The 21,864-nt window shown below is 38.5% G+C and overlaps 1 protein-coding gene across 3 annotated transcripts in view; it reads right to left on the bottom strand.

The window, feature by feature from the left end:
• EPAS1 (endothelial PAS domain protein 1) overlaps positions 1–21,864 on the bottom strand; it is a 137,008-nt gene that overhangs the window by 79,519 nt on the left and 35,625 nt on the right. The window contains exon 2 of one of the 3 annotated variants that reach the window (XM_081313716.1): positions 4,465–4,524. The exons of the other annotated variants lie outside the window; for them this stretch is intronic. Coding sequence (XP_081169842.1) covers positions 4,465–4,524 — 60 coding nt within the window. The remainder of the gene's footprint in view (positions 1–4,464; positions 4,525–21,864) is intronic. 3 annotated transcript variants of the gene reach the window in all.

The raw sequence follows: 21,864 nt of genomic DNA, 5'->3' as shown, positions 1-21,864 counted from the left end.
ACTATGAAAAATTGTATCACACATCACATGTAGAGGATAAACATAAACATCTCAATTACTAAGTTATTTAATGAAATGGAATTGCTCAGCAATTTCAGCAACTTGTTCTGAAATCAGACAGATGCTGAAGATAAACACTATTAATAGAAGCACCACTCAGGTGATTACGGGGGAAGGGTCTGAGTCATACAGCAAAAAGTGAATACTATTAAAACAATTGATTGGACATCTAATGTGTCTTAGCCATTTTGAAAGAAGAACAAAAGCAAGAAAAGAACCTTGAACTAAGAAAATGAAATGTAAAGGACATGATTTATGAATAATCTTAGTTTAGAACTAAAAAATTAGTGGCCTTCCAAATGTTTCTGGAATATTAACTCTCAAAATCTGTGAGCACACATTGTGCTAACTATTGGTAAAGAAAATTTTAGGCACAGACGTTTGGACGCCTCAAGTTCTATAGTTGTGCTTTAGTTAGCTGTTAATCAGTAAATAAATGAGATAGTGAGGAAGAATCTGCAGCTTTTGAAATGTTGCTAAACTACGATTTCTGGCTTGTGGCATGAATATTGTAAAAGTTGAGCAGCAATCATCTTGGAGGCTCTACAAGCATAGAGATGTCTGGTTAGGCCTTCATAAATTTAAACCAGGTTGTAACCTTCTGCAGGGCTGGCAAGTACAGAAACATTTGTTTAGGGCAGCAAGAGAGTCAAGCTATTCTCCAAAGCACCTGAAAGCAGGACAAGAAGCAACGGATGGAAACTAGTCAAGGAGAGAAGCAACCTAGAACTAAGGAGAAACTTCCCAGCAGAACAACTAACCAGTGGAACAACCTGCCTCCAGAAGCGGTGAATGCTCCAACACTGGAAGTTTTTAAGAAGAGACTGGACAGCCATTTGCCTGAAATGGTATAAGGTTTCCTGCCTGAGCAGGGGGTTGGACTAGATGACCTCCAAGATCCCTTCCAACTTTATTATTATTATTATTATTATTATTATTATTATTATTATTATTATTATTATTATTATTATTATTATTATTATTATTATTATAAGATGGATAGATATGGAGTGGCAATCGGATGTGACAATCAGTGTCAACGTGTAGTGGCTTGGTTAATCATTACATAGAAGCAAAGACACTCTCTCACACACAAAAAATAATGCTTTACTGTTATTTAGCGGTCATTTATATTTTTAAAGCCAATGTTTGGTAGCTGTACTACTGATACAATGTGCGAGAACTGCTTCAATTCTCTGAGAAAGCACCTGCGATCACCACTGTTGCTGTTGCTCCCTGAGATTTTACCCCTGGGAGCAGTTTGTATATGCAAATCCCAGGTGAATTATGGTACATATTTAGCCTGGAGAAGAAAAGATTGAGCAGAGACATGAAAGCACTCCTCAAATACCTAAAGGGCCAGTTCCAAAACCTCTTCCCTAGAGGGCAAGATTAGATCAGATGGGTTAAAGTTACAAGAAAATTAACTTCAGTTGAATATGGTAAACACGGGATCTGTTGAGCACCATTTTAAAGGATAAGGGTGACCATTGCCATATTTCGTGGTATCTGATTACAGTATTTACCAATGTTTTGCAAAGAAGGAACATCTCCTTTTTCCTATACAGACTCTTCCATCATTTAATATAGAGACCTTTTTGTATTATTTCAAGGCAATGTTCCTCAGCTTTTATAGCTTCCTATATATGCAATGTATATCTTCACCCTTCATGTATAAATTCACTACTGGATTCCTACATCTCAAAGGTCAAGAATCCACAGTTAATTAAGCTGTCAAATATAAATGCTGCTAGTCCAGCTTCAAATGTTAACTTGCAGAACAAGAATAGCATGTTTTAATGCTACCAAAAGATAAAGGTAAGTATGTTTGGCTTTACGTACAGTACACATGGAAACAGCTGACCGAACTGAGTGGGCAAGTTGAGAAACTGAACACTTAAAGGTATTTTCAACATTATGTTGAAATCTGTTTTCTTTTGTCTATTGCAAAATATTTAAGAGAGCTAGAGAGAGAACTCTGAATTTCTGAAAACTTCTAATCACTCATCAATATTTAATGCTGGACTCTAAACCGAGGTGGTATTTAGGTTATCTGGTCACAATTTCATCTACCAAGGAAGAGAGTTACTTATTTTTTTTAATTTAAATGTAGTCAATATTACTAAATGACATCCAATATTGTTACATTGACAAATGCAAATTTTATAGAAACCAGATTCTGAATTTATCCTCTTTTTGTGTAACACATTTTTTTCTTCTAGCGTACATTTCATTATGTAATTGGTTTTTCTATCAGGGAATTTCACAAATTTAACTCAGGCTTATTTCATATTTGCCACCAAGTGCACATTCGAGAAAATATATGCTAATTTGCTCATCAGACAGAATACAGCTCAACAATTGATACAGCACATTTCCTGGAGAAAATCTATTCATGTGCTCGCTAAGAGTTGACACCAACTTGATGCCACAGAAACAATCAATAATTAATCAATAATCAATTAATCACAATGCAACTGTTTGTGCAACATTTACATTTTAACATTTTGAGAAAATATAATATGTGACGCGCGCACACACACACACACACACACACTTGAAAGAAAAAGAAACACCTGAATGACAATGTACAAGTGAATAAATGGATAAACAAACATAATTTCTTTCTTATAACTATCTATTCTGAAGTAGGTTGTAATGTCTATTAATCACTGCTGTCATGTTACCCTCGAAGGAATGAATCCCTCCTCAACCATATTGTCAATTCAGTTATCAGAAAGCATACTTGCACACTTCCTTCCATATAATCCCTGCCTCCCTACCTCTCCCCTTTACTTCTTCTGCATTTATATTAATGTATTTATAGAATTAAAATGTGAGTCACAATGATGCTGGAAGGGTACAAATAATATAGAGTACAGAGGATCTTTATCATTCATTTGTGTATGGAAAGCCTCAAGATTCCAATCTTAGACTAGTCTTTCACTGTATCCATCAGTCATTTATTTTTGACAGGTTATCTACAGGTTTGCAAAAACACGATTACCCAGAAGCTAAACCTGCATTGCTGAGATCTGCCTATTGATAAGTCAACTGTTTAAATAATCTAAAAACTGCATACCAAAAGCCAAGTTTTGTCTTTTCTGCAAAAAATAACATAACGGTAGCTAAAGTGCAGTACAAAGGTCTCTTAAGCTGAAGTTTTAACTTGCATCTCCCTCAATCACTATCAGAAAGATATCAATATGAACCTGCATAAATTTACTCAAAAATACTCCTTACTTACAGCTTGAGTTTTCACATTTGTAACTAATTAAGTTTCACTTTGAAATAAGAAAATATAAATATAGATCAGGATCATTTTCCATTAATATGCCTCTTGAAAATGACCATTTCAATGAGCTCTTATGATTGCTGTACACATTCTGAATCAGAAATGACAAATCTATGCTTTCAAATAGCTATTTAGTATAAATTGGTATCTCATCTTAAACATCATTGCAAGAACCAACAGAAGAAGACTGACGCTAAGGGTGAAAGGACACCCTACTCTTTTAACTCCCTATACAAGCTAGTCCTCGACTTACAACCATAATTGAGATTGGAATTTTAATAGTAAGGGTGGTGTTTAAGTGAGTTGCCACATGAACAGATCTGATTTTATAACCATTTTACAATGGTCACAAAGCAAGTCACTACAATTGTTAAGTGAATCATGTGATCATTAAGCAAATCCAGCTTTTCAATGGGCATCTTTTGCCATTTTTTGCTGCAAACTGGCAAAAAAATTGCAAATCATGATCACATGACTGTATGATGCTGCAAACTGGTGGTAAATGTGAGCCTATTGCCAAGCACTGGAACTGCAGTCATGCAACCATGGAGCAGTGCAATTTGCAATGGTCATAAGTGTAAATACAGCTTGTATTTTTTTTTCCTGAGGCCAGGTTAAGGTTAGGGTGTTATTAGACAATAATATGCAAGTGTATCGTACAGATGGTTACTAGAAACCAAAATAGCTGTTTGAATGTGAGGTATATGAAACAGGAAATATCAAACAGGTCATCTACTCTGGGACTCATAAAAAGATCAAAGTATTAAAGGCTTAATCAGAGCTTACCTCCCCAATGAACTTCCCCTTATTCTCATTGCTAGGTTTACCCTTCCTCTTCTCATACATCACAACCACATTCTTCCTCCCAATCTATTCCATGTAGGGTTATCAGAACCTCAGTAAAATGTCATTTTTTTGTCCTCGAATCCTACTACTTCTGGCTTGCATAACCTTCAAATCAAATATTGTCAGGCGTTTTGGGTATCCCTTCCTAAACAGTTGTTCTAGGCAGTGTAGCAATTCCCTAGTAAGTACCAATGACAAGTTAAAAGCTCAGCTCTGGGATTTCAATTTATTTATTTATAAAATTTATGGGCCGCCCATCTTACCTCAAGGTAACTCTGGGGGTGGGGGGCTTACAAGTACCCTCCCAGGGTTTTTGCTGCTGCCTGAAATGGAAAAGACCTTGATCAGGTACATATCAAAGGCTTTTGCCTCCTAACTATTCCATCCATTTGGAAAAGCTAATTTCATATACATGTTTACCTAAGTTATTTTCACTGCAAGAAAGAAAGTTAAAAATATGTCCCCCTACGCCCATTTGTCCTCCTTTCCAACTGTCTGTATCTTCCTTTGCCTATCTGGTAACCTTAACTGCATCCTATTATAGATTCTATTATAGCAGTGTCAGAATTACTGAATCTTGCAATGTTGAAATAGATAAAATGGTGGAAGACATTTGTACAGTATTATGAACCTAACAATGTTGGTCTTCAGGAAGCTAAGATTCCATTTAGGAGGACCGGTTCACAATTTCATTCATTTTGTAGTAAATACCTTCAAAGACACTAACACAACATTTTCCTTCTTAAGTTGTTGATGAACCTCTTTACTTTCCAAGCAGAAGTGAATTAAGTAATGCCAAAGAAAACTGTTCATTCATTTTCTGATAAATAATTTCAAAGTCTTTTCAAGATTTTCAAAATACTATCACATCTATTTTTTGCAGCACAACATTTTCCTTCTCAAGTTTTTACTTTTTAAGCAGAAGTAGCTAGGTAATGTCGTCCCCATCAAAATTAGCAAATTTTGGTTGGAATAATAGACTTTATATCTCATCATTGCAAGTTTGCACACATATTATGGCAGCCTTCCCCAAGCTATCAATATCTCAGAATTCCCAGAATGTGTGGTTGGGAAGACTGTATTATGGTTTCAATACAGCTGACTCAAAAATGAATGAAGGCTATCCTTTGTGTGGTTTTAATTTTTGTATAGCTCAATGAAGAATGAGGGAACTCTAGTTTATGAGCCAGATGCCAGATGAGGATATCCAGGGCCTATCAGTCTAGAATTCTGAACTTTCGCAAGAATAGATCTTGTAAATCCAGCTCCAGATTTTTGCAAATCATTATATTAGCCCCTTCTTTTTCACTCATACTTTCTTTTGTGCCTTTGAGTCAGTCTTTCCCATTGCCTTCATCCTAAGGCTGAAAAAGAGAGAGTAACTAGCCTAAAGTCACCCAGCTGACTTTATGCCTAAAGCAAGACTAGAACCCATGAAAAAATATTGCCCATAGTAGCTTATCACCATTGCTACCAATAATAAAATCAGCCATGAGATAATTGAAATCATTAGATGAACTGTACTGGGCTTTGAAAAAACAGGCAGCAATCTGTTAAAATTATTAGTCCCTTGTTACTTAACTCCATGCTAAAGCATTTGATTGTGTGGATCACAACAAACTGTGGTAAGTTCTTAAAGAGATGGGAGTACCAGACCATCTTATTTGTCTCTTGGGCTCCAAGATCACTGCAGACAGGGACTGCAGCCAAGAAATTAAAAGACACTTGCTCCCGGGGAGGAAAGCCATGGCAAATCTAGACAACACACTAAAAAGCAGAGACATCACCCTGCCAACAAAAGTGCATATAGTCAAGGCTATGGTCTTCCCAGTTGCAATGTATGGCTGTGAAAGTTGAACCATAAGAAAGGCTGAGCATCAAAGAATTGAAGCCTTTGAACTATGGTGCTGGAGAAGACTCCTGCGAGTCCCCTGGACTGCAAGGCGATCAAACCGGTCAATCCTATAGGAGATCAACCCTGACTGCTCTTTAGAAGGCCAGATCCTGAAGTTGAAACTCAAATACTTTGGCCACCTTATGAGAAGGAAGGACTCACTGGAGAAGAGCCTAATGCTGGGAAAAGTTGAGGGCAATAGAAGAAGGGGATGACAGAGAATGAGGTGGCTGGATGGAGTCACTGAAGTAGTAGCATGAGCCTAAATAGACTCCAGAAGATGGTAGAGGACAGGAAGGCCTGGAGGAACATTGTCCATGGGGTCGCGATGGGTCAGACACTACTTCACAACTAACAACAACAACACTTAACTGCAATTCAAATTCACACAAACTGAAAACTTAATTTTGGCAGAATGGTCACAGTGGTAATAACTAATTGATTTTCTCTGAGACACTAAGATATTTTGCATTAGTTTCATGAATCTAGACTGAAAGAGAGAATATAAACACCTTTTATTATAGAAATTCCCATCCCTTTTCTTTCAATTATATCAATCCAATAGCAGTTTTTACTGGCTCTATAAATTGCCATGTCAAAAGCTAGGATTATTTATATAAAACTACAATTGTCCCGGACTTCCGGTGGCGGCGCGGTGCCGGAGACAGCCCTTTCGGGCTGCCCGCGGCTCAGCTGTGTTATTTCCACCCGAAACAGCGCCGATCAGCTGTTCGGGTGGATTTGAAGCCCCCTCCTCCGGAGAAGAGGAGGGGGTGAGCCCCCAGGTAGGGGTTGAGTTCTCCGGGGCCGCCTGAGCTTAAAGCTTGGGCGGCTGAAGGATCGAACTCCCCCGTAGCCTGGGTTGCTCCCAGCTGGTCAGCGTCTCTGCTCCGTGATTTCTGGAGCGGAGCCAGGCGTTTGCGACCACCCCTGCCAGAAGGAAAGACCATGGAATAAAAGGAGCAGGCAGAGCGGTACAGGAGGAAAAGGTGAAGAGGATTCTCATTGCTGCTTTCTAGCTTAATGGATTTTATGAATTTAAAAGTGAAAGTGCGTAGTAAGTGAAAGTAAAGATGGCGGCTAAACCTCCTCCAAAAGCTCTTTGGAGTGCTGGAACTTCTCCGGTGCAACAGTCATCATTGCAAGCGTTGCTTCTTCCTGATGTATTGACACCGAAGGATTTACAAGATGCTCTTGGAAAATATGCCCAGGTTATTCTGGAAGCAATGGGTGATAAATTTGCAAAGATGGAGGAGACGTTGGAGAAATTGGAGGAGAGAATAGAAGAGAGGATGGAAGAGAAGTTCAGAGTGATGAAGGTAGACATTTTGTCTTCAGTGTATAGAGTGGCTGAATGTGTGGAAGATTTGGATGAAAAAGTGGAAGATTTGATTCAAAAAAATGCCATATTAGAAGCAAAAGTACTGGAAAATGAAGATTTAAGAGAGAAAATGGACAAAGAATTGAGTCTTGCTCAATATTACCAGATGCAGTACGCTGTTAGAATCAGAGGTTTAAAAGAGAATATTAAGGAAGATCTAAAGCAGCTGATTTCTGAGGCTTTGGAAGTAGTATTGAGTCAGCCAGCATCTGAAATAAAGGGAGGCATGGATAAAGTGTTTCGTGTGAATTCATGGATTGCCAGACAGAGAAAGCTACCTAGAGATGTGGTGGTTTATTTTGCAAAGAGGGAAATTAGAGATGAAGTTATTCAAGCTGCTTATGGTACTAAAGTCGTGATTGCTGATCAAGAAGTTTTGGTTCTAAAAGAAATTCCTCCAAAGATTTTAAGGAGAAGGAAGGATTTTACATTTTTAGTGCAAGAGCTCAAGCAACGAGATATAAGGTTCAGATGGGAGATTCCAGTTGGGTTGATGGTGATGCATGAAGGTAAAAGGTACCGTTTGGCTACGGTGATGCAGGCGCGTGATTTTTACAATAACGTTTTAAAAGCAACCCCACTATCACTTCTGGAAGCTGCAAAGGGATCTGGAGAAGGAGAACACCAAGAGGCTGAAGATGGACAGACAGAGGAGAATGGTGCTGGAGGAGATCAAGCTACAACTTCTTTGGATGATTCTAGAGAGCAGAGGGAGATGCGTGCTGCTTTAAAACGATCAAAAAAAAATAAAAGAATAAGATCAGCAGAAGTCTATGGAATTTCCAAAATGTACTTACAGCCAAGTAGTGGGAGGAGCACGGCCTAAAAAAGATAGTCCTATTTAAGCAGTGCTCCAAGAGCTTTGGGATGATATGCATGGCAACTAAATTTTTAATTTGGAACGTTAATGGACTAAATTCATCACAGAAGAGGAAGAAAGTTTTTTTTTTAATATTTAAAACAATTCAAGATAGATGTTATATGTTTGCAAGAAACGCATATTAGGGTTGTGGACCAAAAGTATTTATCGAACTCAAGGTTGGGCACGCAATTTGTTGCTTCTGCAATGAATAAGAAAAATGGAGTGGTTGTTTATCTTAAAAGTGCTTTAACAGTGGACTTAATTGAAGCAGATAAGCATGGAAGATACGTTATGATAGACTTGCTACTAGTAGGTAAAAAGATGCTTTTAGTTGGATTATATGCTCCTAATTAACAACAAGTTGACTTTTTTAGTTTATTTCATACAAAGTTTACCCAGTTGGATTATAAAATTTTTATTTTTATGGGGGATTGGAATGGTGTTTTGGATGTACAGATGGACAAGGTTGGAGCTTTTAAGCGCGGCCCAAGTCATGCTAGACTGTCTAAATCCTTTTTTGAAATGAAGGATGACTTGGAACTGCGAGATATTTGGCGTGAAAGACATTCGCATGAAAAGGATTATACTTTTTTTTTCTGACAGACATCAATTTTTTTTCAGGATCGATTTTATTTTGTTGACAAATGACTTTTTTTTAAGGATTAAGAAGGTGAAGATATGTGTAAGAACTATTTCTGATCATAGCCCAGTTGGGCTAGAGATTTATAAGGACAATAGAGATAGGCGCTCGTGGCGCGTAGATGAGAATTTGTTTAGAAACCAGAGAAATGTGGAAGAATGTAAACAGCCGATGAAGGGTTTTTTTTTGAAATTAATATGAATAAGGGCACCTCTATGGATATGGTTTGGGATGCTAGCAAGGCCTATTTGAGAGGGGTGTTGATATATATGAACAATAAACATAGATGTGCTGTGGAAGCTAGGAGGGAAGAATTGGGGAATGAAATAAAGGAAAAAGAAAAGGCTTGGATTTTGAATTTAGAGGTTGTGAAGTCTAAGGAGGCTATTAAACTGTTAAGAGGAATGGATTGAGTATATCCAGAACAAATATGGGATTAAGAAGTTTCAGGTAGTATTTGAACAAGTCCTCCTTCCTTTTTTTTTTCCTGTTTTTTTTTAATATATTTTCTATATTAATAGTGTTTGTAGTTATCCTATGTGAGCTAGAGAGTGATAGATTTTAGAGTCTATGGTTGTTAGCATATGGTTGTTTATGATTCTTTTTTTGTTTTTTATACCTTGTACTTAGCTCTGGGAAGTCGGGGGGGGGTGGGTGGGGAGGGGGGGAGGGGTAAGGAGGGAGGGATAGGGGAGGGGTAGGGGGGACTGTCAAAGATAAAATGTATGATAAAACTTTTCAATAAAAAAAAACCTACAATTGTCCCCAATTGTACAGAGAGTTTTTGAAACATACGACCTTGACCTCTGGTGGAGGCATAGTGAACTGAAGACATCTCCATGAAATCAGAGGCAAAGACCAAAGAACTGGTGAGCAGACCAGTGCTTTGGTACATTTCTAGATAGGGACAGGATAGGAGATTACCCACATGTGCTCTGGACAGCTACTCCAGAGTAACTGATGCCTAAAGAGGCTTCAGGATAGCAATTGTCCATGGGTTTGAGCACCAGGAGACAAAGGGATTATCCATCTTGCTTGCAATCCCAGCAGAAACTTTTAAAGTACACTAAATTTGTAAGACTCTCTTTCTTATCACTTTTAGAAATTGCCTATTAATTTAGGCAATAATTAGAGAACTTCAGAACAGCAAGTTTGAAAAGTCCCCGATGAGTTTAGCTTGCAAAAATTAATGATAAACTTAAAAATAAACAGAAAAAAAGCTAAACAAGGTTTCAACAAGGTCTGGTCAACTATACAACTAGCATCTAATGGAAACTAAATTTATTTTTAGCTATCTTAATTTCATAAAAATAAGTTACTGTATGATTTTAGAAACTGCACCCGTGAGGAGAATAGAAAGATTCTAAGCAGAAGGAAGGGGACGCGGTGGCTCAGTGGGTTAGGATGCTGAGCTTGTCGATCAGAAGGTCGGCAGTTTGGCGGGTCGAATCCCGAGTGCCACGTAACAGAGTGAGCGCCTGTTACTCGTCCCAGCTTCTGCCAACCTAGCAGTTCGAAAGCACGTAAAAATGCAAGTAGAAAAATAGGGACCACTACGGTGGGAAGGTAACAGCGTTCCGTGCGCCTTTGGCGTCTAGTCATGCCGGCCACATGACCACGGAGACGTCCTCGGACAAGCGCTGGCTCTTTGGCTTTGAAACGGAGATGAGCACCAGCCCCTAGAGTCGGAAACGACTAGCACGCATGTGCGGGGGAACCTTTACCTTTTACCTTTAAGCAGAAGGAAAAGAAAATACCAGTGTGCTCTTGATGTCAGTTAATACTGGGACACAAAAATGTCCTAGTACTGGAAATATTAAAGAAGAGTTTTGAAGAATGGAGCCAGAAATCATTACCTACAATATCTACAGGGCCTGTCATGATGCCTGACTCTATGGATAGACTATGTCTAAAAGATGTCAATGAGGGAATGACAGGACAAAGATAAAATGGAACTACAAATGACAGGCTGAGAAAGATTTGGAAAAATATTTTTTTTGGAGATACAAAAGAAGATGGGTGAAGTTTTAAAAACTAAAGGGAAAATACAAATGACAAATCAAGAGAATGACCTGAAAAATGTTTTCTTCTTGAATACACAGAAGAGTCTTGTTAAAACCTTGAAGAAGTCAGAGGGATGAAATAAAGAAGAACTGAAGAGAAGTCAAATCTGATGATAATATTTGAATGAATTAAAGATTTGGATTGTTAGAAGTAAAAGGAAAGAATATAACTTGGTTTATTTAACAAGATTAAACAGGATTTTTGTTTGTAAAGTTGTGGCAACCCTTAATGGATTTTTTGCTGACACCAGGATTGAAAAGATGATATTTTATGGTTCTACTTATAGATAAGTGATGGAATGTGGGATGAAAAGATAGGTTTAATCTGGTGAAGAGTTACTAAATTATATTTGTTGTAATGAAGGTTGGAAGTCATTTATTTATATATATTTTCTTTATTATATTCTTTATTTTCTCTTTCTCTTTTATTCTTTACCCTTTGAGTTGTATTAGTTTTTATTACTGTAATCAAAATCCTTCATAAAAATTATGGATGGAAGGAAGAAAGGGAGGGAGGGAGGGTGGGACGGAGGGACAGAGGAAGGCAATATCACCTGATTATACAAAATAAAGAAAATGTTGATAAACAAACAAAAAAGCAACCTAATTGGGTACCATCTTGGCAGATCTCACCCTGCCTGTTTTTTTTTTACAGTTCCAAGGAGAAACTGCCTGCAGGCTGGATGCCAGTATGCTTCGACAAGTGCTGGACCTTATCATCCAGCAGATGCAACCCAGCACTTATATTTGTCCTGCAAGAATTGGTAGGAACAGGGCTTTTTTTCTCATAGAACGCTCAGAACGGAGTTCCGGCACCTTTTTTGGATGGAACCTTGTAGGATAGGCAAGGCGGGTTGTATGACATGTGTGAGTTCCGGCACCTTTTTCTTTTACAAAAAAGCACTGGGTAGGAATATAGATGTAGGAGATCTGCACTTTCTTTCATAAATTACATGAGCTGAGTTCAGCTTTGATGACTCTGTTGACAAATGCACAAATGATTATTATAATCATTGTCCACACATACCACATGGCTAATATGAAATGTAACTGTGTGAGAGAATGATAAACTATCAGATTTATCAATTTAGATGGAAAGTCTGGAGTGACAGTAACTCAGGCATTTCAAGACATTGCAAGAAATTGAAACATTTAAACAGAAGCCTTTCAGAGTCCAAGGGAATGCTGCCGTTGCCATTACTGCCAAGTGGACTGAAATGACCATCAAGGTAACCAGAGCTATCAGAAGGCAATTGGGCCTGGCACTGGATTTGTTTCCCTAGATTTTGATTACAAGACCCTTTTTATATCTGCATACTCTCTCATTGCAGCAATAAAAAATGAAAGAATAATCCAAAATAATATTAATCTGGTTTGACAGTCCATGCACAGATTCAGGGATATGTAAACCCACTGAGACCCTGGCCTTCTATTTTGTGTCCCAATGAATATTGAACATTTAATTAATTCACACCTCCTGCAAGCATCCCATTCTCTATTTTTTGTTTTGTTTTTATCTTGCTTCCTACCCTTACAAAGACAGTAAATTTGAGTCTTATTTATTGAGTCACTCCTATTTTTTTAATTATTTAACAACACAATTTTGTTCTTGGCTGTTTTGTTTTTTTTTGCTTTAAGATATCAATTCAGATTTTCTACTTAATATATTGCTCCCTATCCTATTTCACTACTTAAGACATATATAACCCCATCTATGTTGTTGTTGTTAGCTGCGAAGTCGTGTCCGACCCATCGCGACCCTATGGACAACATTCCTCCAGGCCTTCCTGTCCTCTACCATCTTCTGGAGTCCATTTAGGCTCATGCCTATTGCTTCAGTGACTCCATCCAGCCACCTCATTCTCTGTTGTCCCCTTCTTCTCTTGCCCTCAATCTTTCCCAGCATTAGGCTCTTCTCCAGTGAGTCCTTCCTTCTCATTAGGTGGCCAAAGTATTTGAGTTTTAGTTTCAGGATCTGGCCTTCTAAAGAGCAGTCAGGGTTGATCTTCTCTAGGACTGACCGGTTTGATCGCCTTGCAGTCCAAGGGACTCGCAGGAGTCTTCTCCAGCACCATAGTTCAAAGGTCTCAATTCTTTGGCGCTCAGCCTTTCTTATGGTCCAACTTTCACAGCCATACATTGCAACTGGGAAGACCATAGCCTTGACTATACGCACTTTTGTTGACAGGGTGATGTCTCTGCTTTTTAGTGTGCTGTCTAGATTTGCCATGGCTTTCCTCTCGAGGAGCAAGTGTCTTTTAATTTCTTGGCTACAGTCCCCATCAGCAGTGATCTTGGAGCCCAGGAAAATAAAATCTGTCACTACCTCCATTTCTTCCCTATCTATTTGCCAGGAATTGAGAGGGCCGGATGCCATGATCTTGGTTTTCTTAATGTTAAGTTTCAACCCAAGTTTTGCACTCTCCTTCTTCACCCGCAACAAGAGGCTCTTTAGTTCTTCTTCACTTTCTGCCATTAGAGTGGTATCATCTGCATATCTTAGGTTGTTGATATTTCTTCCGGCAATCTTAATTCCAACTTTTGATTCATCTAGCCATGCCTTTCTCATGATGTGCTCTGCATATAAGTTAAATAGGCAGGGTGACAGTATACAGCCTTGCCGGTCTCCTTTCCCAATTTTGAACCAATCAGTGGTTCCGTGTCCAGTTCTCACTGTTGCTTCTTGGCCCACATATAGGTTTCTCAAGAGACAAATAAGATGGTCTGGTACGCCCATCTTTTTAAGAACTTGCCACAGTTTGTTATGATCCACACAATCAAAGGCTTTAGCATAGTCAATGAAGCAGAAGTAGATGTTTTTCTGGAACTCCCTAGCTTTCTCCATGATCCAGCGTATGTTGGCAATTTGATCTCTAGTTCCTCTGCCTCTTCGAAATCCTGCCTGTACTTCTGGTAGTTCTCGATCCACATACTGCTGAAGTCTAGCTTGTAGGATTTTAAGCATGACTTTACTAGCATGAGAAATGAGTGCAATGGTGCGATAGTTTGAACATTCTTTGGCACTGCCTTTCTTTGGAATTGGAATGTAAACTGATCTTTTCCAATCCTGTGGCCACTGTTGAGTTTTCCAAATTTGCTGGCAAATTGAGTGTAGCACTTTTACTGCACTGTCTTTTAAGATTTTGAATAGCTCAGCTGGAATACTGTCACCTCCACTAGCTTTGTTGTTGCTCAGCTTTTCTAAGGCCCACTTCACTTCACATTCTAGGATGTCTGGCTCGAGGTCAGTGACCACCTCATTGTGATTATCTGGGACGTTAAGCTCATTCTTGTATAGTTCTTCTGTGTAATTTTGCCACCTCTTCTTAATCTCTTCTGCCTCTGTTAGGTCCCTGCCATTTTGGTCCTTTATCATGCCCATTTTTGCATTAAACGTTCCCTTCATCTCTCCAATTTTCTTGAAAAGATCTCTGGTCCTCCCTATTCTATTGTTTTCTTCTATTTCTTTGCACTGTTCATTTAAGAAGGCATTCTTATCTCTTCTAGCTATTCTCTGGAATTCTGCATTCAATTGGGCATATCTATGTTTTTCTCCCTTGCCTTTCGCTTCCCTCCTTTCCTCAGCTATTTGCAAAGCTTCCTCAGACAGCCATTTTGCTTTCTTGCATTTTTTTTTCTTTGGGATGGTTTTGGTTGCTACCTGTTGTACAATGTTGTGAACCTCTGTCCATAGTTCTTCAGGCACTCTGTCTATCAGATCTAATTCCTTAACTCTATTTGTCACCTCTACTGTATATTCAACAGGAATATGATTTAATTCATACCTGAGTGGCCTAGTGCTTTTCCCTACTTTCTTCAGTTTAAGCCTAAACTTTGCAACGAGAAGCTCATGGTCTGAGCCACAGTCAGCTCCTGGTCTTGTTTTTACTGACTGTATAGAGCTTCTCCATCTTTGGCTGCAGAGCACATAGTCAATCTGATTTCTGTGTTGACCGTCTGGTGATGTCCATGTGTAGAGCCGTCTCTTGGGTTGTTGGAAAAGATTGTTTGCTATCACCATCGTATTCTCTTGACAAAATTCTATCAGCCTGTGCCCTGCTCCATTTTGTACTCCAAGGCCAAACTTGCCTGTTATTCCGGTTATCTTTTGGCTTCCTACTTTAGCATTCCAATCCCCCATGATGATAAGAACATCATTTTTTGGTGTTAGTTCTATAAGGTGCTATAGGACTTCATAGAACTGGTCAATTTCATCCTCTTCAGCACCAGTGGTTGGGGCATAGACCTGAACTACTGTGATATTGAATGGTTTGCCTTGGATTCGAACTGAGATCATTCTGTCATTTTGAGGATTGTATCCCAGTATTGCTTTTCCTACTCTTTTATTGACCATGAAGGCTACTCCATTTCTTCTGAGGGATTCTTGCCCGCAGTAGTATACCTGATGGTCATCTGAATTAAATTCACCCATTCCTGTCCATTTTAGTTCGCTGTTTCCTAAGATGTCGATGTTCAGTCTTGTCATCTCTTGTTTGACCACGTCCAGCTTTCCTTGATTCATGGATCTTACATTCCAGGTTCCTATGGAGAGAAAATCTTTACAGCATTGGACTTTCCATTCACCACCAGACACATCCACAGCTGAGCGTCCTTTCGGCATTGGCCCAGTCGCTTCATTCTTTCTGGCCCTACTAGTACTAGCCCTCTGCTCTCCCCATCTATATTTAGACATATACATAGGTATGCATATTTTTTAAAGTTTAAAAAGATTTCCCTCCTCCCCACACACATTTTTTTACATTTTGAAAAAAAAATAAAAAAGAAAAGTCCTGAGCCCAATTCTTCATGTCGGAAACCAAAGGATTTGCTGTTGTTCATAAGGGCACATTTGTATTTGTCCTTTCACAATCAGCTTACAAACAACTTCACCCTGTTTATTATTAGAAGCTGGAGTACTGTATGTTGACAACTAGATTTCTCACACCTTCTTTGTAGGCTGTTTGATATGCTCTCTTTATCTCTAGGGGTACAGTACATTATGACAGCCTTCTCCATTTTGGTGTCCTCCAGCTATGCTGAACATCAGATTTTCAAAGACATGTGAGCTGGGGAAACCAAAGGCAAACTGAATGGAGAGGACTACAATAGAGGTTTTTTTTTTCAAAAGTCAACTATAATTACTATTTTAACTTTAGTATAAAAACTAAAGATAGGTGGGGACATATTTTTGGGGGTGGGGAAATAAAAACGTATGTCATTTTCTAAACTATATAGATTATTTCTACTACAGCATTTTACCTTCCCACATTTTAAAACCATCAAAGGATCTTTTTAAAAATGAATACATTTAGACCTCAAAGGAGGTAGAGCTATGTGATTCAGTTCCCCCAGGAAGCTAGTGCGATCTTTAAATGTTGGCAATTTGCAACACTGTACTTTATTCATTCATGTTACCTACCAAAGTGAAGTGCAGCCTTTTACTCCAGTAAAAGAAAGTAACTGGGTTTACACTGACACTACCAGGAAAGGTGCTAAGTATTAACACCATTGCTTTGGTCAGCAATGATTGTGATTGGATACCCTGGTATCTGCATATAAGTATATTATGAAATTGTACTGGGGGCAGGGTAGGCAAACAGGAGCTGGGAAAGTAGCAAATCATAATGATTCTTCCTCTGCAGACCTCAATAAAATGCAACACAAACTGCCCTTGACATTTGGAAACTGGCAAGCACAGGATGTTAGTTGGCAGGCTATCCCAGCTCAAAGCAAACCAAGGAGTACAAAAGAAATCTTCATGCGTAACTTTTATAGCTGCAAATTAAAATACACAATGTTTATATTTCAGTGAAGCTGTTAATTTTTTTTTAAACTTTTGTTAATGAAAGCATTATCTGTTGGTGAAAATGAGAGAAGAAGCAACAAAGCATTGGAAAAAATAAATAATTCTTTTACCCATAAATCCTTCTTTTCCCTCCCCAACATGTAATATTTGCATCATTAATACATACATATTACATATTAGGCTTAATTATGTCTTATTACTAATTATGAACACATTTCATTACCTTAGACTGATCACACCCCTTGATAAGGCAAACTCAATACAAACTGATGAAAAAGATAACAAAAGGCTAAGAATAGATCAGAAACACAGGAAGTTTGTTCAGGGCTTTAAAAAGAGAGAAAACAACAATGCTTTACTGCATCAAACTTATGCTGAAAAAAAAAAGACTAAAACAAAGGGGGGGGGGAAAGGCAGAGGATAAGAGTTAACTACATCCACAGAAAGGATGATCAATTTTAGTTGCTAATGGTAGGTTCTGTTGTATTTTATCATTGCTCATTTGCCAATTATATTTAATTGGAAATAATTTAGCTTTTTATTTCATTATCTAATACAGCAGACAAAAGGAACAACAAATTTGTTTTACATGGGCTCCAGCACTTCTGCTGTCCATTAACACAGACAAATCAAAGCCAATTAAAGCTTTTGTCACATTTTCAAAATATATTGTTTCGAAGTGTTTTCTGAGCAGCATACAGTGCAGTCAAAGTTGCTAAAGTCTTGTGCATCTTCTCAAGTTTGGGGAAGTTTATGTATTTTTGCAGCACTGTACACCTTGAGTGACAACTTTCTTTTCTTTTTTTATTGAAAGGTTTTACAATACATTTTATTTTTAACAAAACACAACCCCTCCCGACCCCCTCCCCATTCCCCAACCCTCCCCAACACCTCCCTCCCCTCCCCCTCCCCCCTCCCCGACTTCCCAGAGCTAGATACAGGGTATAAAAATACAAACAATCATAATCTACCTTATGCAAACAACAATAACTATTAAATCTATCGCACTTTAACTCTTATAAAATAACTACAAGCAATATAAATATCACATCAATACTTATTCAAATGCTAAGTGAAACTTTTTAGTCCCATATTTATTCTGAATGTAATCAATCCATTTTTTCCACTCCACAATATATCTCTGTTGCGAATGATCTTTCAAGTACGCTGAGATCTTTGCCATTTCCGCCAGGTTAGAAACTTTTAAAGTCCATTCTTCTATAGTCGGCAGTTCTTCCTTCTTCCAATATTGACCTACTAAAAGTCTTGCTGCCGTAATTAAATTCAACATCAACTTAGTGTCCACAACAGTAATGTCAGTAATAATACCCAATAAAAACAATTGCGGACAAAACGATCTCTAATTTACTTTACCAAATTTTCATCAGTCATTGAAAAACCAATTTTCTGGTCTTCTTTCCACCTGGCCTGTAATTGTCCATACTGAAACCAAGTTTGTACAATCTTTTCTTCTCTTAAGATATTATACGGCTTCAAATGCCATACATTCCTTTCCAAACTTAAAATTTCCTTATATGTAGTCACATCAAGTTTAAACCCAACACTTATATTTTCTATTGCCTGTTTCGATATTGCCCATATAGGTATCTTACAATTTAACTTATGTCTATACTTTTTCCAAACTCGCAACAGAGCATGTCTTAAAATATATACCTTGAACACATTATCCACCTTCTTATCATACAATAAATATGCATACCAACCAAATAACAAATCATAGCCTTCAAAATTTAATAATCTCACTTGCGTAAAATTAATCCAATCACTTATCGCTGACAAGGCAACAGCTCATAATATAGTTTAAGATTAGGCATTTTAAGACCACCTCTCTCACACATATCCTGCATAATCTTAAATTTAGCTCGTGGCCTCTTCCCTGCCCAAACAAATTTGTTAATACCCTTTTGCCATTCCACCAAGTTTGAATCCTTTTTAAGAATAGGTATCATTTGACATAAAAATAAAAATTTCAGCAAGACATTCATTTTCACTACTGCAATTCTTCCCAATAAAGATAATTGCAGTTTTTTTTACAGCTATCCAATTCTTTTTAAACTTTCCCCCATAACTTTTCATAATTATTTTTATATAACTTTACATTTGAGGGTGACAAATATATCCCCAAATATTTAACCCTTTTAACAATTTCAAATCCCGTTAGCTCTTCTAAAACAGCCTTTTATGATACTGTCATATTCTTAGACAACATTTTAGTTTTTTGTATGTTAACCTTAAATCCAGAAACTTTCCCATATTGCATTATTATCTCCTTCAGTTCTACAACTGAATCTTCAGGCTCGTCTCATTCGTCTCGAGGCAGCATGCATCATCCTCTGGTCTCTGGCATCCTCCGATGATACTGAAATTTGATCCACTCCTGTAACTTTCTCATCTATCTGCGTTGTTCCTTCAGCACCTTGTAAATTCTCACTGCGTCGTTGAGGCTCTCCCTCACCATTCTTCTTTGTAGGGCTGCTTTTAAAACATTACTACAAAAATCACGTGCCTGCAACACTGTAGTAAGACGATATCTCATACCTTCATGCATTACCACTGGTATCTCCCATCTGAACTTAATATCACGTCGTCTTAATTCTTGTGCCAAAAAGGCAAATTCCTTCCTTCTCCTTAGGATTCTTGGAGGGATCTCTTTTAAAATCAAAACTTCTTGCTCAGCAATTGCAAATTTAGTATTGTAAGAGACTTGAATAACCTCATTTCTAATTGCTCTCTTTGTAAAGTAAACCACCACATCTCTGGGTAATTTCCTTTGTCTTGCAATCCACGAATTAACACGGAAAATTTTGTCTATATCTTCCATAATTGTATCTGCTGGTCGCCCCAGCACCCCTTCCAAAGCCTCAGAAACTATTTTCTTCAAATTTTCTTTAGGATCCTCTTTTAAGCCTCTAATTCTCACAGCAAACTCCATCTCATGATACTGTACCAAGGTCAGATCACTATCAATTTTCTCCACCACATTTTCAGTCTCTGTCATTTTTGCATCTAATCTAATATTATTTTGGCTGAGATCTTCCACTCTCTCGTCCAAGCGCTCAATACATATAGCCATGCTTTGAAATACAAATAAGATGTCTGCCCTTATTTCTGTTAACTTCTCATCCAGAAGCTCTGTGAGCTTTTCATCCATAAGCTCAGCTAATTGTTGCGATTGCTTTTCCATAGCGTCTTGCAACACATTCTGCAAGTCTTTAACTGTAAAACTTGGTGCAGGTGCAGGTGCAGGTGCAGGGGGAGGGGGCAATAAAGCTTGTAACGAAAACTGTTGCACCGGAAAAGCCCCCACGCTTCTAAGAACTTTAGAGGATTTGGCAGCCATTTTCACCCACTATTGCCTGCTACGCACTTTCACTTTCAAACTCCGCAAAGTCCATTGAGTTAAAGATCATAAATTCACTTTCACCTAGATCTCCTGTGTCGCTCTGCCTGCATCCCGGTTCTCAAAGGTTCTCTCTTGCTGGCAGGGATGGTTGCTGACGCCCTGCTCTGCTCCAAAAAGCCCGGAGCAGAGGCGCCCCGCAGTCCGGAGCAAGCCCAGGCTTCGGGGGGGCTCAATCCTTCAGCCGCCAAAACTTTTAGCTCTGGAGGCCCCGGAGAGCTCTACCCCTACCTGGGCACTCACCCCCTCCTCTTCTCCCAAGGAGGGGGCTTCCGAGCCACCAAAACAGCTGATCGGTGCTGTTTTCAATGGCTCTACGGAGCCGGCAGGGCTGACAGCCAGAATGGCTGCCTGCGGCGACGCCTTGCCACCCGGAAGTCCTCGAGTGACAACTTTCTTGTGGCTGCAGCTATGTCCTCTTTACTATTTTGGGAGAGCTTAGTGACTATAGTGGGAAGGTCATCAAGCAGGTGAGTTGGTGGGTGCTTTTCCCTTCTTCTGCTAGTTGGTTTTCAGGAGGTCATTTTTCTTTTTACATTAAGATGATGATATACCAGACAAATTATTGTTTTTATGTGTTTTTGTAATATAATTAATGCAGTTATGTTTTATGTCAATTTTATATGTGGAAAACATTCAGATGGACAATATAAAGCATATTGCTTTAAAGTTAACTCCTCTGAAAAATGCAAACTTAAATAATTTTCTGGACAGAAAGATGTTTGTTGTGGACAATACCCTGGAACTTTTGAGTCTGATTATTATAACACAGATATATGGAAAATAGCTTTGAAGACTTCTCAACAACACCATTGAGCCCAGAATGGTGCAGTAAGGTTGCTATAGAAACTATAGCAACAAAATCTTAGCTTGGGGTATGTCTCTCTCTCTCTCTCTCTCTCTCTCTCTCTCTCTCTCTCTGTGTGTGTGTGTGTGTGTGTGTGTGTGTGTGTGTGTGTGTGAGAGAGAGAGAGAGAGAGAGAGAGAGAGAGAGAGAGAGAGAGAGAAGGAGGAGGGAGAGGGAGAGGGAGAGGGAGAGGGAGGGAGAGAGAGAGAGATCTATGTGAGTTATCTCCAATCTGGTATTCTCCAGATATATGTTCATTTTTCATAATGCTTACTCACTTTTGCTGTAAGATAAATTGACCACAAAAAATTGTGGGTATTACAGAAAAACATTTTATTATATCTTTCAAAACACATTCATGTTTTTTTAAAATTCTTCCCCCATTGTCTATAATAGCTGTATGTGTTTTTATTTAAGACAAATTAAGATTTGACACCACTGCTTACAGTGCCAATTTCCTCTGTTTTCATACAATATACCTTAAGTATGAATCATCTCCTTAGGCAACAGAGTTTTAAGCCACACAATTGATTTATAGGAACTTCTTGTAGGCAGGCAAGGAGGTTGGGCTGGATACACCACAGCCTAACACATTCTCTGGGAAAAGCCCTTGGAATGAATGTTATGCCATAGCTTTAAAAGCCCACTACAAGACAAACCTTTTATGGCTACTCTTAAGAAAGTGGAATTAATACATCTGCTGTGGTCCTGCAGATGCAAATTCAAATGTATTTAGGTTTCCATGGAAC

Source organism: Vipera berus, assembly GCF_964194415.1.
Source record: "Vipera berus genome assembly, chromosome: 1".
NCBI lineage: Eukaryota > Metazoa > Chordata > Lepidosauria > Squamata > Viperidae > Vipera > Vipera berus.
The sequence above is the reverse complement of the archived record's forward strand: the minus strand, read 5'-3'. Positions and strand labels throughout refer to the sequence as shown.